At 39.7% G+C, this 16501-nt stretch overlaps 1 protein-coding gene across 3 annotated transcripts in view; it reads right to left on the bottom strand.

Annotated features, from left to right (window-relative positions):
* Nucleotides 1-16501, bottom strand: part of SMAP1 (small ArfGAP 1) — a 68135-nt gene that overhangs the window by 21163 nt on the left and 30471 nt on the right. For 2 of the 3 annotated variants that reach the window (XM_080998020.1, XM_080998018.1), the window contains exons 4-6: nucleotides 15678-15753; nucleotides 11084-11161; nucleotides 9822-9902 (exon numbers count right to left, since the gene is read on the bottom strand). In XM_080998020.1, the coding sequence (XP_080854146.1) occupies nucleotides 9822-9902; nucleotides 11084-11161; nucleotides 15678-15753 (235 nt within the window). The remainder of the gene's footprint in view (nucleotides 1-9821; nucleotides 9903-11083; nucleotides 11162-15677; nucleotides 15754-16501) is intronic. The other variant, XM_080998019.1, reaches the window with a different exon arrangement.

Raw genomic sequence — 16501 nt, 5'->3', positions numbered from 1 at the left:
CAGAGCAGCACACGGAAACGCCGTTTACCTTCCCGCTATAAAGCGGTACCTATTTATCTACTTGCACTTAAGGGTGCTTTTGAACTGCTAGGTGGGCAGGAGCTGGGACCGAATGACGGGAGCTCACCCCGCCGTGGGGATTCGAACCGCCGACCATGTGATCGGCAAGTCCTAGGCGCTGAGGTTTTACCCCAGATTCTACATAACTAGCAATAAAAAGAAAATAATTTGTTTGGCATTATGTACAAGCCTATGTTTTCTCGAGTGATATATAAAACTGCCTACCAGGAAAGAGGAAAATATCCACTCCACTGTGGAAGAAAAATATTTTCCTCTTCTTCAAGGAAGCCATCCTTGACCAAGGTTTGGGAAAGGACAGTGGTTCCTCGGGTTACATAAGCTTCAGGTTACAGACTCCGCTAACCCAGAAATAGTACCTTGGGTTAAGAACTTTGCTTCTGGATGAGAACAGAAATTGTGCTCCGGCAGCGCAGCGGCAGCGGGAGGCCCCATTAGCTAAAGTGGTGCTTCAGGTTAAGAACAGTTTCAGGTTAAGAATGGACCTCTAGAACGAATGAAGTTCTTAACCCAAGGTACCACTGTATTTACTGGATGCTAAAGTGTTTTAAAAGGAACATTTTCCTTATAGAATTGAACCCACCTATTCTCCAAGTTTTCATTAGCTACATTCCTTGTTCCAAATTCTACTTAGCTATTGTTCACTTACATGTTTCTTGCCTTGATTTACTTAGTTTATTGCTTCTTATCTGTACAGATTAAGAATACATTGAAATAGGCAGAGAACACTACTATTTAATGAAAACTTGAGCTGAAAGTTAAAGTACGTAAACTAACTTGTGTATGAACAACCCCAGTGATTTGCCCATATCCAAATTACAGCAATATATAAACTCAGGTATATCTTAAAATATACTGGCATCACATATGTCCACTTACAATGGAAGTCTTTACATATGGGACAAACTATTTTGTTTTTTATTTCGATGATTTGTATACTGCTTAATCAGTCATCTCTAAGTGGTATACAGGAGATACAATAAGACTAAAAATAACTTAAAAGTATAAATGCAGAATTTAAAAACCCACTGGAATAAAACTAATAGCTATTTGCCCTAGGTGACCAAAGCTGTTGTTTTGAGTAGGAAACACATTCATCTTACATTATGCACCATACATTCTTATTTATGCATCTATGTTAAGACATAAGTCAGTCCCTTATAAAACCATTTGAGTTTTCTCATCTTTTAGTAGAATCCTGCAAAAGACTCAGCCTAGCAATTTAATTAATTAATTAATCTAATCATAAATCTGCTACATACACATTAGTGTCCATCAATGCAAGCATCTACTAATTCTGGGGCACATGATCAGATTTATCTTCAAAGCATCATATCAGAATGTTGGCATCCGTCTGTCTTAAGAGACAATGAACTGTGCCTCCGGGGTGAAGTCAAACCGCTGTGTTAGCAGCATCAAAGTGACCGCCCCAGAATGCAAGCCTAGCCAGTGAGTATGGATCTCCCTGGATGCCCAGACGAGAAGACCCCACTGATGTGATCCAAAGGAAAGCAGAGCAGTATGTTTGGCACCAGCTTGGCTGCAGTAGAAGGAGGCGTACAATGCACCATCCAACCATCTTAGGGGCTCCACTCCAGATTTGTATAGGATTTACACCTTTGCTTTTTTCTTCTACTGAAGATATCCCACAAAGCAGCAGAGGTTTAGGATCAGTTTTCCTTCTCCTAGAAGGGCTACCATCTAGGAGATGCTGCTGGGTAGTTAATGTAAACCAGTGTGGCCCTTGAGTTAATGAAAATGTATTAAATGGTTGTCATCTCATCCAGTCCAGCAACCTGTATGAACTATGCTGGGATAGAACTCTACCTATGTTCCAATGACCAGCGTCTTGGCCTTCTTGATATTCTTTCCCACAGACTCAATTACTGATGCAGTTACAGCAATATGCCACAAAACCACAATATATCCATGCACTTCTGGAAATACCACCATATTAAGACCATTAAGTGAAGAGCTTAAAATAATGTTTTAAAATATCTAAATAAATCCACACAGCTGGGTCTGCATGATTTTAAAGGTAAACCCATATACTTTTCCTAACTACAGGCTTAACATTCCTCAATCCATTTTTGTTGTTTCATCACCTCTTGCTCATTTAATTCCATCCATAAATGGTTATGCTGTCATTATTTTATTTATAAATCATCAAAAAGAAGGAGGAAATAGCAGCATTCAGTTTTCTTTCCTTGTTTCTTTCTAGGCTAGCACAAAAGCAGGCAATTGATCAATATAAGATGTGCCAAGCAGGCTTGAGCAGTTATTTGTTTTGCAGTGTCCAACATGGGAATTAATGATTTCACAACACATCCTGGATAACAAAAGTCATTTTCAGAGCCTTCTCTGACCCACAGACATTAAGGAGCAAAGTGTTAGAAAAATGTCATGCATTCATTGGACTGTATTAATAACACACCAGAACAGCTAGGCAATGCAGCCTATGAATTTCACTATGAACACTTTTCAAATATATTCTAATGGATGCAGTTAAACTGTAATAACTCTACAGAGAACCAAAAAGAGAATCAATAAGCAAGGAAATCTTTCTAGTTGGACTACCTTTGATGGTATTATGTAGAATTAATACATAATTTACTTCCATAAAAGCTGAAAAGATGGTTACAAAAAAGAAGTATTTTTCAACCTCAGTGGAGAAAATGAAGGAATACTTTAACTTAATTTTTCAAGATCCTTGTCTCAGTGGTAAGTTGAAAGCCATATAAATCACCACTGCTGGAAAAGCCACAGCTTCTGGAGGAATAAAGGATGGACAGGCTGCTTATTGGCAGCTGAAGGTCTTTAGGTATTAGTCTATAAAGCCATACAACTCTCATCCCTCCACACTGCATATTATTCTAGAAATTGAGACAACGTATGCTGCAGAGGAACTGCAAAAAAAATATGAGAGGACAACTTAACTTTTTTCCCACTTGAAAATGATGTCATGCTTAAAAGTTCCAGCAGGTATTTGTGTGGCTTTCTTAGAGCACTTTGGCCCCATACCAGAGTGGTAGGCAATTTTCTGTTGATAGATGACTAAAGATTCTTTTGGAGATGGGGACTTGTGTATTTATTTTTTTCCCAATAATTTTTTATTAAATTTTTAAACAAACAAAAAAAGAAAAACAACACACACAATACAAAACTTAACAATAAAAACACAAAACATAACAATTAAAAACAAACTCTCTTTTCCATTTCCAATTTTAAATTACTTATTTTCTGGACTTCCTCAAACCTCCCTCTTTTGTATTCCAATCTACATTGTTTGTCCAGCAGTTTCTTTTCCACTTTTTTAATCCCAATCTTTAATTTAATAAAACGTTAAGATATATAACTTCAACTTTTTTAAGCCTAATCCTTGATCTTAATGTCATACAACTTTAAATTTTTCCCTTTTATTATCAAATTTCCATTTCTTTAAGCATCTTTAATCTTGATCTTTAATCTTAATCTATCCTTAACTTTAACCTGTACAGCTGGAAACCACTTGTTTTCAGTCCAACATCACTCTAACATTCCTTAATTTTGCAGTGTTTCTGAAGATAGTCTTTGAATTTCTTCCAGTCTTCCTCCATCGACTCTTCTCCCTGGTCACGGATTCTACCAGTCATTTCCGCCAATTCCATATAGTCCATAAGTTTCATCTGCCATTCCTCCAGCGTGGGAAGTTCTTGTGTCTTCCAATACTTTGCGATAAGTATTCTTGCTGCTGTTGTTGCATACATAAAGAAAGTTCTATCCTTTTTTAACACCATTTGGCCCACTATGCCCAGGAGAAAGGCCTCTGGTTTCTTAGGGAAGGTATACTTAAATACCTTTTTTAATTCATTATATATCATTTCCCAGAAAGCCTTAATCTTTGGGCACGTCCACCAAAGGTGAAAAAATGTACCTTCAGTTTCTTTACATTTCCAACATTTGTTATCGGGCAAGTGATAAATTTTCGCCAGCTTGACTGGGGTTATGTACCACCTGTATATCATTTTCATAATATTCTCTCTTAAGGCATTACATGCCGTAAATTTCATACCTGTGGTCCATAACTGTTCCCAGTCAGCAAACATAATGTTATGGCCAACGTCCTGTGCCCATTTAATCATAGCCGATTTTACCGTTTCATCTTGAGTATTCCATTTCAGCAGCAAGTTATACATTCTTGACAAGTTCTTAGTATTGGGTTCTAACAATTCTGTTTCTAATTTGGATCTTTCCACCTGGAAGCCAATTTTCCTGTCCAATTTAAATACCTCCATTATTTGATAATAATGAAGCCAGTCTCGCACTTTGTTTTTTAATTTTCCAAAACTCTGCAATTTCAGTCTATCTCCGTCTTGTTCCAAAATTTCCCAATATTTCGGCCATTTGACCTCCATATTGACCTTTTTCAAGGCTTTCGCTTCCATTGGTGACAGCCACCTTGGGGTTTTATTTTCTAGCAAATCCTTATATCTTATCCAAACATTAAACAGCGCTTTCCTGACAATGTGGTTTTTAAATGCTTTATGTGCCTTGACCTTATCATACCATAAATATGCATGCCATCCAAATACATTATTAAAACCTTCTAGATCCAAAATGTCAGTGTTTTCAAGAAGTAGCCATTCTTTCAACCAGCAAAAGGCTGCTGATTCATAGTACAGTTTAAGGTCTGGCAGGGCAAATCCACCTCTTTCCTTTGCATCCGTTAGTATTTTAAATTTTATTCTGGGCTTCTTGCCCTGCCAGACAAATTTAGAAATATCTTTCTGCCACCTCTTGAAACAATCCATTTTGTCCACGATCTGCAAAGTTTGAAACAAAAACAACATTCTAGGCAATACATTCATCTTTATCGCAGCGATACGGCCTAGCAGTGAAAGCTTCAAATTTGACCAAATTTCTAAATCTTTTTTCACTTCTGACCAACATTTTTCATAGTTATCTTTAAATAAATTCCCATTTTTTGCTGTCATGTTAATCCCCAGGTATTTAACTTTCTTAACCACTGTTAAACCTGTCTCATTCTGAAACCTCTCTCTTTCAAACGATGTTAAATTTTTCTCTAAAACCTTGGTTTTTGACTTGTTCAGTTTAAATCCTGCCACTTGACCAAATTCTTGAATCAGTTCTAAAACCCTTTTTGTACTAGATTCTGGCTCCTGTAACGTCAATACTAAGTCATCTGCAAATGCTCTCAATTTATAGTGTTTAGTTCCGACCTGTATACCTTTAACCATCTGGTCCCTTCTAATCATATTCAGCAACACCTCCAGGACCGAAATAAAAAGAAGTGGGGAGATTGGGCAACCTTGTCGTGTCCCTTTTTCAATTTTAAGTTCTTCCGTCACAACATTATTTACAATTAGTTTAGCCTTTTGTTCTGAATAAATTGCACTTATACCATTCTCAAAGCCTTGGCCTACCCCCATACCCTGAAGATTCTTCTTCATAAAATTCCAAGAAATATTGTCAAAGGCTTTCTCCGCGTCTACAAATATCAACACTGCTTTAGTGTTTATATTCACTTCTAGTTTTTCCAAAATATCAAATATATTCCTCAAATTATCAGATAAATGTCTTCCTGGGAGAAAGCCCGCTTGGTCTTTATGAATCTCTTCCAACAACACTTTTTTAAATCTCTTCGCCAAAATATCTGCAAAAATTTTGTAATCCACATTAAGTAATGATATAGGGCGGTAGTTCTTAAGTTGTGTCTTTTCAGTCTCTGTTTTTGGTACAAGTGTAATATATGCTTCTTTCCACGACTCTGGTGCCCTCTTCCCCTCCATAATTTCATTGCAGACCTCTTTCAAAGGTTGAATTAACCATTCTTTTAAAGATCTGTAGTATCTAGAGGTCAAGCCGTCTGGTCCTGGAGATTTACCCAGTTGCATATTTTGAATGGTGGAGATGGGGACTTGTGTATAGGCTGATATATAGATTAAATATTAGAACTTTCTCCCTCCCCACCCCACCAGCCAAGACACTGTCAAACTATAAGGGCTAGAAGCATGGATTTCTTAGGATTACACTGGCTGTTCAAAACATTTTATGGACTATTAAGCAGCCTGGACAGCATATTTTATGGGCCTCTGCTCTGGTAAACATGGAAATTCTTTTGTCTTGCCTTCATTGGTTACACATTCTTTTGGAGAATAGAGAATGAATACTGAACATGCATGTTTAGTGATAAAAAAAATCCAGCCCTCTCCCATCTCCTTATATAAGCTATATATACTGTTGTTGTTCTCTGTAAATGTATTCAACTATGATAATTACCAGCAATTGTTTCACTCCATCAGAATGCAGATTTGCAGTTCATATTATTAAAAAGCTTGTAACTTGTTCTGACCCTCACTGCCAGAAGCCAATCTACGATGCTATGATTACTGGCCACATAAATTAATTTTATTTGCCTTTAAGCTGTCACTTAATCTTTTAGTATCCATAATTGCTGCGTGAACAAGAACTGCCACTCAAACCAAGATTCAGAGAACACAAATTTTATCATGATAATGAATGTTTTTTTAGCCCTCCCTCACTACAAAGGTGAGATGGGGGGGGGGGATTTTTCCCTATGAAAAACCCAAATACATCTTTTGCTGCATATCTGTTTGTTACTCCAGCCTAGTTTGTTAAGAATAACATTGAAGGTAAGGTTGGGAAATCAGAACAAAATTTATGTATGATGGTAAAATGTGTGTACGTAGAAAAATGGAAAATGTATACACAATAATTTTAAAAAGAAAAAGAAAAACCCGAATGTATTTGTTGTAATAAAACAAAATATATAAACACCAAACATTGTTACAGCTAATTTCAACATAATGAGGAATGGCTTTGAAGTTTTGCTGAAGGAGGGAAAGGCAATGTATGAGTGATCTTGCACATATGATTTTAATCCCTGGTGAAACATTGGAAGGGCATGCATGCCACAATCTTCCCTGCAGTGAGATGCATATGCTGTCTGCATCCCACTGTGAGGAGAAAACAATTGTTAGCTATAGAAAAGGGATGCAGAAAGTCTAATCACTCTGAATGCAACTTCTATGTTAACTGAATAATCACTGGAAAGCATTTCTGTTGTCATTTTAATTTCGTGTTTAATCCAGCCTCCTTGTAACCCATACCATGAAATCTTTCTCTTAAGCCTCTTTATTCCCATCTTCACTTCTTGGCATGCTCTGCTTACTCAATAGGATGCCTTTTCCTTCTGTACCATCACAGTCTGCATGTCCATCTGTATCGCTCCCCTTTTCTGTTTCTAATACTGAAACATTTGCAGCCCCATTTCCTAGCGGCACTTTCTTTTTCCAGATCATAGAGGCTACCCTTTCCCCCCCTCCCCAGGCACAATCATCTTTGTCTGCACCATCTCTCAGCTATCACCTCTTTCTTCATCCCAGACGTCTTACCATATCTAATCTTAACCACATTCTAATCTTCACAAACCTGAAGTCTGAAGCTGCTGTTTACTTCCATTTTTCTTTCTTCATCCTACTCTCTCACACACCCTTTCCTTCTTTCATTAAAAAATATGTGTGTTTGCTCCATTTCTGTCTCTATCTCACCTCTCTCTCACTTTATGCCTCCTTGGTTCAGCAGGAGCACAATATAAGTCCTTCACTATCCTAGCAATTCACCCTAGTGAAAGGGAAACAAGGGAAAGAGAAACCTGTAGCATGGATGGCTGAACTGGGACCATTCCAGCACACAGTTCTGAATTTAGGGAAAGGAGTTCCAATGCAGACACTGCTCCATCTGCACTGTTCCACGTATCACTGGGTTTGGTATCCCAAGTCTACTCCCACTTTCTGATGGGGTTGGGAGTGCCTATGATTTTCCCAACAAGATATGGGAAAGGGTCATGGACAGCAAATATGTGTAATTCCTTCAAGAGGCTGCAAACACGAAAGACACATGTACACAGACCCCAATCAAGATTTGTGGAAGGGCTGCAGCTCAGTGGTAAAGAACATGAATTCCCTGGCACCTCCAGGTAGGTAAAGATGTCTGGAAAAGATTTCTGTCTGAAACTCTGGAGAGCTGTTGCCAGTCAGTGTAGAAAACAACACTGATATAGATGGTCTGACTCAGTATAAGACAACTTCCTATGTTCTTAGGCCTGCATAAGAAGAACAAAGAGCAGATACACAAGTCGTTCATGCAGTTGCTTGCCCTGCTTCAGTGTATCATCAAGCACTGCTTAGTGACTGCAGCATCTATGGGAGAGGAGGACAAGCTGAGCTAAAAATCTTATACAGGGTGTTGAAAAAATGGCTGTACAGTGGTACCTCAGGTTACATACGCTTCAGGTTACAGACTCCGCCAACCCAGAAATAGTATCTAGGGTTAAGAACTTTGCTTCAGGATGAGAACAGAAATCGTGCTCCGGCGGTGCGGCAGAAGCCGGAGGCCCCATTAGCTAAAGTGGTGCTTCAGGTTAAGAACAGTTTCAGGTTAAGAACGGACTTCCGGAACGAATTAAGTACTTAACCCGAGGTATGACTGTATACTGTAGGTTAACTGAGAGATAGGAAACAAAACCCTAGCTACAGTAGGAGTGACATGGGTTAACTGTAAATACTGTGTTAAGATTATTTGCCTAGTTTGGCAGGAAGTTCCCAATACAGTGGTACCTTGGTTTACAAACTTAATCTGTTTTGGAAGTCCATTCTTAAACCAAAACCATTCTTAAATCAAGGCGTGCTTTCCCTAATGAGGCCTCTCGCCGCTGGTGGCCTTCCACTGTTCGGATTCTGTTCTTAGACCGAGGAAAAGTTCTCAAACCAAGACACTATTTCCAGTTTTGCAAAGTTTGTAAACCAAATCGTTCTTAAACCGGACTGTTCTTAAATGAGGTACCACTGTGCTATCAAAAGAGGTCTGGTCTTGGATACAAAGGCTCAAAATAAAAGATCAGCCATCACTCCTTCAGGAATCTATAGACTATCGCTTCCAGTAGTAAAACATGTTCTATTTCAAAACTTAAAGAGCAATTCTTTTGACAAAAAATATCCGCACTCTTCATTCCTCTGGTTTTCTTCTGGACAAAAATAATCCTTTTATTTATTAATAGCATCAATAGGAGCGAAAAGGGGGTGCTTCACAATAAAACAACAGCATCTTAGAACTCACTGCATTCCCATAAGTTGAACGAAACACACTGCTTTGATCAAATTAGTACCCATGTACAGATCAAAGAATAGGGTAGCTTCCATGCCTCCATTAATTTCTAGTACATTTCTCTGTACAAGGTTAAAACAATAACTGTCCCTGAAGAATTCACAATGCTTTAGAAAACTAAAAGAGCAATTGGCAACAGTTGGCTGTACAGGATGATTTAAAACAGATTTGGAACCCTGCTATACTGTCATCTTATGCAAGCCAAGCTCCCTCTTATTAAAAGGCACAGCAAATCACTCTCTTTTTCCAGATAACCTGTGCCAGCTATTATTAGCACGAAAAGGCAGCTGAAGAAGAGACCCAAGGCCATCCGAGAATGAGAGAATGGAAGTTTCTTTCCTCTTGTGGAGACATTTGATGGAAGCTGTCATGAGCTTTTTTTGTCTCATTAGTATTTCCAGCTGAGATTTCCATGCAATTCATGCTGCTAGGTAGCAGTGTCATATTTAAGCTTTCAAAATTATTCAAACGACTTCTATTTCATGCATTTTAAACACACATTACAAATAGCAATATACACAAAAAATATATTTTAGTAAGAGAAAAAATTAGCTTACTTTTTCAACTCCTAAGCATTTCAAAGGTTTTTCTGGCTCTCTCTCTTTCTTTTTCTCTTCCTTCCTTTTTTCCTTTTCCTTCTGTGGGAAAGATGTTCTGTTATCAGTTTTAGATACGATAATCATTTAAAACACTGACAGCCATAGTTTCATCCAAGATAATGTTAATTTACTTAGGCATATTTATACCTTGCCTTTTAGCTGAAGCTCCGAAACTGGCGGAAAATGTATTGCAAATACAATAAAATAAATAATACAATAGTTACTGTAACAGGGTAAAAGTGTACTTAAGTGGTCTCCCTTGTTCTTTGATGTTCCAGTGGCCACTTAGCAGCTGAATTGCCTGGCCTGGAACTGACTGTTGAAGAGGCAGATATTGGTTGCTCTTAGGCCAAGACTTGTTTTACTTGCTTGTTGCTGCTTATGTCTTTCACAACGTCTGGCTCTTGAGACAAATGCATAGATTTCAAAAAGACACTCACTGAGGATTGCAGGATCACACTAAGCTCTCAAATATTTTCTTCAGATGTAATAGTTCAATGTCATAATCTGACTGTGTCTCACAGCAATTCAAATTCCTGATAAATGGTAGCGGTCTTACCCGGGTAATTTAAAGTACCCTAGGAGGACAATGAAATTGGGTTTCAGTACCACCCCCTGTCTTGTCAAGCCTCAAAACAGTGTAGCATTACACCTGCACTAACTGTGGAAAGGTATCAAAACTCCACAAAGGTAAAGGGTAAAGGGACCTCTGACCATTAGGTCCAGTCATGACCGACTCTGGGGTTGCGGCGCTCATCTCGCTTTATTGGCCAAGGGAGCCGGTGTACAGCTTCCGGGTCATGTGGCCAGCATGACTAAGTCGCTTCTGGCGAACCAGAGCAGCGCACTGAAACACCATTTGCCTTCCCGCCGGAGCGGTACCTATTTATCTACTTGCACTTTGACATGCTTTCGAACTGCTAGGTTGGCAGGAGCTGGGACCAAACAACGAGAGCAAACTCCATATACTATTGTAAAAGAACAGGAAACACGTGGGATATTGCCACAACCACCACCTCAACTCTCAAACATGCAAGTTAAGTTTAGCTGAATGGATCTCTTCAGTTTACCTTAAAGGAGGGGTACAATAACACTTGTGGTTTAAATTAAAATGTTTACAGACAAATCATGGGATTGGCCTAGAGAATACTTTTCAACATTATTCAAATTCAATGTAGAAAGCATCTGCATGCAACAAGCACACAAGGAAGAGGAGATACCTCTATTTTGTTTTTCTCAGAAGCAGCTTGCAGAGAAGGAGAAGATGCCAGAGGTTGAGAAGCATCAGAGGAAGACATCTGTACAAAGCAGATGAAAGATGAGAAAAAGGAGCCAAGGCAGATTTCACTAAGACTACAGAATAACCATCAGTTTACTCTGCTCTTTCTCATTTATCAGAAGATACAGATGAAATACAGACAAGGCAGAACAGAGATGAAATCAGCGACACAAAACGTATGCATGTTGAGGACTACATGTTTTGGTTAACTTCGCTACTGAAAACATTAAGCATTTCAAGGAAGACCAATGAGAATTCAGAATACTTCCTCAGACCAACCTAGCTGTTTAACTAAAGCACACAAAATTTAACAATTGTGCAGAAGAGTACATGCTGGCTTGGTTTGCAAAGCACAGGTAAAGGTGAAGGGACCCCTGACCGTTAGGTCCAATCGCGGATGACTCTGGGGTTGTGGTGCTCATCTCGCTTTTCTGGCTGAGGGAGCCGGCATACAGCTTCCGGGTCATGTGGCCAGCATGACCAAGCTGCTTCTGGCGAACCAGAGCAAAATACGGAAACGCCGTTTACCTTCCCGCTGGAGCAGTACCTATTTATCTACTTGCACTTTGACATGCTTTTGAACTGCTAGGTTGGCAAGAGCAGGGACAGAGCAACGGGAGCTCACCCCGTTGCGGGGATTCAAACCGCTGACCTTCTGATCGGCAAGCCCTGGGCTCTGTGGTTTAGACCAAAGCGCCACCAGTGTCTTAGTGCAAAATAAGCTCCTAGAAAAGAGAATGCAGCTGCTTTGCTCCCTCGTCATTTTGTTGCTGCACTCAGCTAGGGAATGTTTTGGTTTAATATATCATCCAAACACAGGTTCATGGTTTAGCTCTCTCAAAAAAGGCCATAAGCTGTCCTATGATTTACAGCTCATGGTTTTTCTGGAGGCAGGGGCATAGAAGGGGGGTGGGGTGGACCACCCCAGGTGCCCTTACTGAGGGTGGTGACATTTGGTGTGCCGCCCGCCTATGACTGCCAAGCCTACCCCGAGCCACCGGGGTAAGAGGGGGGAGCTGCGCTGCTTTGCCAGTGGCATTCCCCCCTTCCACCTTCATTTTGACAGATTGAGGGAGGCTTGGGAGCTGCGGGCAGGCGGCACACTGAATGTCCACCATGGGCGGCTCACTCCGCCCCCAGCTGCAGGGCACCCAAGCAGCTATCCCACACCTGGGCGGGCACCCTCTGCGCCACGCCCCCCTCGGGAGCGCGCCTGCCCTGGGCGGCACGGGCATATGCTCTGCCGCTGTCTGGAGGGAGTCCAGGTTCAGATGGCACTAAGTCAAACTGCAGCTCAGGATGGCACAGCAGAAAAACAACCAAGGAGGAGCAAAGCTGCTGCCATCTCCTCTACTGGCACCTCCACATTCACTTCTTCGCACTAAGCCGTGGTTTGGGCTTAGCATTACATGCAAATTACATGCAGTTACCTCTTCATCTTTTGTAAAATTTTACTACAGCTTTTTCAAAAGGCATTTTTTTAAAAAAATCAATAGTGAATGCTTTATGGATGAATTCACCAGAATATAAAATAAGAAATGAACTTGGATAAGATCACATCACAAGCACGAGGGAAAATAATTACATTTCATCCATTGTTCAGTTTTATCCAGTGTGACTGTTGAAATATTAATGTCCTGAAACTGAAAATGAACACTGTCCCATGGGGAAGGGGAAGGAGGCAAAGGCGTCTTTGTTCTTGCTCATTCTAACAGAATTATTTATTTAAAGATTGAAGCAAAATAACTCAGAACTCTAAATGTATAACTTTCAAATAAAGCACTCCATTTCAAAACAGTAAAGGAAAAAATCTTCGTTAATAAGGAACAGCCTTCTAACCATAAACTGCCGGGTGTATTATAATGCAGTTTGTATAGTCTTTTGAGAATTTCTACATACACCTGTAATCAGCAGGGTATTTTCAGCATTCAACAAAGTATTATTCAGCTTGTTTATGAGCAGATGCAATTATACCTTGAAATTTACTGCAGTATTTTCAGAAATTTCCATAAACTCCCAAAGAGCAGTCGCAATCAGAAGGCCTAAGAAAGCCCATTGTTACCTGTTAGTAATAAACTTCTGAGCTCCTGCAAAGTAGAGGTGTAGGAGCCTTGAAATGCCAAATCCATCAGCCCAAGCTTTTCAGTTATCTCCAGAAACTAGGCAGGCAAGACAGCGCCACAGCTGGGACTTTCTGCATGCAAAGCATGTTCTCCACCACTGAGCAACCGCCTCTCTAAATAAACAACGGCCAACTCTTGACATTACTAAGAGGCCCCATAAGCCACACGTGATGTTAAAAATTCTGCTGGCAGCATCTCATTGTAACACTTGGAACCACAATGCTTTAACAAATTCATTTCATTTCTACTCTCAAATTGTTACTCTGTATTTTCTATTCTTTGATTACTACAAACTATTTTTAATATTTAACTCTCACAAACCATTTGTTGTGGGTAGGAACATAACTTAGCAGTTTGTCTATATGAAAAATTCTATTTTGCTGTGATTATTCCACTTCAAGAGCACTAAATGATTTTTTTTTTAAATGTCCACAACCCTGTGAGTATATATGTATAAAAAATTACAAAACACTGCTGGGCTATGCTGGACCCCAGCCCAGGAGCAGTTTTTATCGTATGGCAAATTTGCAACACTGGTTTCTTTGGTTTCTCTTCCGAGTCCAGCATTTCACCTATGAACAATTCCATTTTATCCCCCAAGGCATTTTGTTAGACCTAAGATGCATTTAAATTAACACTGTGAGGTCCAATGTACCCAAACAGCTTTTGGTTTAGCATTACGCGAGAATAAGGCCACAGGGTAAGTCAAACAATGGCTTAGCAAGAATGAGCAAGCAAGTTGGTACCCGGAACAAGAATCATGGTGACTTTGCTCCTCAAGGTCACTTGCTTGTTCTCACTAAGTAATAACTTGGCTTAGCATTACAAGCAAATTGGGGCTATTTTTTTTGGAATGTGAAAATAGTAAGATTTTTTTTAAAAAAAATGTTAAACTAAAGTCATTTTGAATAGGCAACTTTATTTTCAGCTAGGATTATAATGAATCTGTTGGATCCCAAAAGCAAATTAATATTATCTTTTAAAATGGTGTATTAGGATTTTTAAAAGGTCAAGGTCAGTCCGCCAAGTAAAAGTTGTAGTAATATGATCAATGGGCTGATATAGATCACTGCACAGCAAAATTCCAATACTGATTTCAGGCAGAAGAATATAGGGATGCCTTCTGTAAGTAGAGCCACACTGCCTACCTTCAAGCAGACAGGTAGCAAAAATATATGTTATTTGCATTTCAAGTTACCCCCCTCCCAAAAGGAGCTTGGTGTGAATGAAGGTGATCAACAAGGCAACACATAACCAACTTATGGAGTTCATTGCCATGAGAATAGCAAGTGCTCACTAGGTCAAATGACTTCTCAGAAGGTCTAGAAGGATTCCTGGAAGTATGGTACTTAGCCATAACAGCAGAGCTGAATGTTAAAACTGTATATCTCTGATCATAACAAAGGATTGCCAGCTCAGCCATGCAAATTGGTGGCCACTGTCAGGGGATACAATGCTTGGCTAGAGGAATCCCTGTTCTGATTCAGCAAAGCAATTTCCATTTTACAGTTAATGAGTTTACATGCCCAAGTTCTTTTCAGTAGCAAAGGTTCTCGTGAGCCTTGAAGGAACATCTATCAGTACCCCACCCATCAGTTTAGAGTCACAAATACTTGACAGCAGGTTTCAATCACATTCCTCTTCATTCTCCCTAAGAGCTCCTCAGCTTGTGGGCATGGTACAGTACTTTATTTTTCATGCAAGTCATTAACACCAATTTTATGATTAATGATAATTTTTCCTGTCTCTGTACTGACAAGGTTGGTCTTTTATAATATGTCAGCAGGGGAACTTTTTTTGCCCTTAGTGGTCAATTTTGACAGGTGGGTGGAACAAGCACAGCATGTAAATCACATGGTGTTGTGATACCACATAATTCGTAAGCAAGTGTCCGGTTCACTTGTTAAAATCCATGCACAGTGATGGATTGCAGTGACTGCAGAAGTGACAGGAAGGGGAGGAATCACAGAATCATAGAATTGTAGAGTTGGAAGGAACCCTGGGGGTCATCTGGTCCAACTCCCTGCCATGCAGAAATCTCAGTTAAAGCATACATGACAGCTAGTTGTCCAACCTCTACTTTAAAAATTCCAAGCAAGGAGAGCCCACCACCTCCTGAGGTAGTCTGTTCCACTGTTGAACAGCTCTTACTGTCAGAAAGTTCTTCCTGGCTTGCACAGGGTAGCCCAAAATGCCTCTGATTTCCCATCCTGCTACAGCTGCCCCATGCCCTATCCCATGCCTTGCGAGAGGGATCCATCAACTGCCAGGAGCAGCTTTGTTAGGCGGATCACAGTGGGCTGTGGAGGTGGGGAGCAATCACTTAAAATATGTCATAGTATGCATAATTTAACTATATTACAACATGCACATGTTAAACCAAAATTCAGAAGAAATCGATCGTTTACTTACACTGCTGATATTAACAGCATTTTTGTCATAGTATTTCTTCTTCTCGTATTTATCCCTGATGAAAAATTCCACAGCTCTGAGATCAGATAACTTAAGGAAGACAGAACACAGACCAAACTAAAGAGGGTTTACAGTACAAAACATTTAATTCCCAGTTATATCCTAGATAAGATCTTTAAAGCTAGAAGCACACACATTCAATTTTAATTAGTATTTTAGCAAGGTCTCATTCAATACTTGATTTCATATAAGCACACCTTAATACATCGAGCCTTCTAGCATAAAATCTTTTGAACTACATCTCAAAATGCATGTGAGGAGTGACTATATGATCAGCATTAGTAAGAAGAAAAAAAAGAGCTCTTTAAATTTCCCCCAACTTTTCTAGTTCAGACTCGAAAAAGTTAGGGAGGTGCACTTTCTTGACTAATGTAGTCACACCTATGCTATGCACAGTTCAGTTAATGCTTCCCTGCTGGCTATCAATGGGCTAGGGGTAATTTAAAAAAACAAAAACAGTTTTTATAGTTCCAAGCATGTTCAGAAGTCTTCATTACAGTAAGTTAGAACTAAAAGCCCTGAGTTTTAGCTAGTCCTGTTGTCTGACATTTTCCCTTCCCCTCCACAACTCTGGTAACACTTGGAGACAGGTCGGGGAAAGACACTGTTAGAGGTGTGCCACAAAGCCATTTTACATCATGTCAGAATGGATGGGTGCTAGTGCTGGCTCTGAACTGAGTGGACTACCTTCCAAACACTGTTTCCAAAATGTGTTACCATCACTAGTTCACATGCACTAGCACAGTACAGAAGTGGTACATAGG

The sequence above is a fragment of the Podarcis pityusensis genome (assembly GCF_964106645.2).
Source record: "Podarcis pityusensis genome assembly, chromosome: 3".
Classification (NCBI taxonomy): domain Eukaryota; kingdom Metazoa; phylum Chordata; class Lepidosauria; order Squamata; family Lacertidae; genus Podarcis; species Podarcis pityusensis.
Note: the sequence above shows the minus strand (reverse complement) of the source record. Positions and strands in the feature narration are given on the sequence as shown.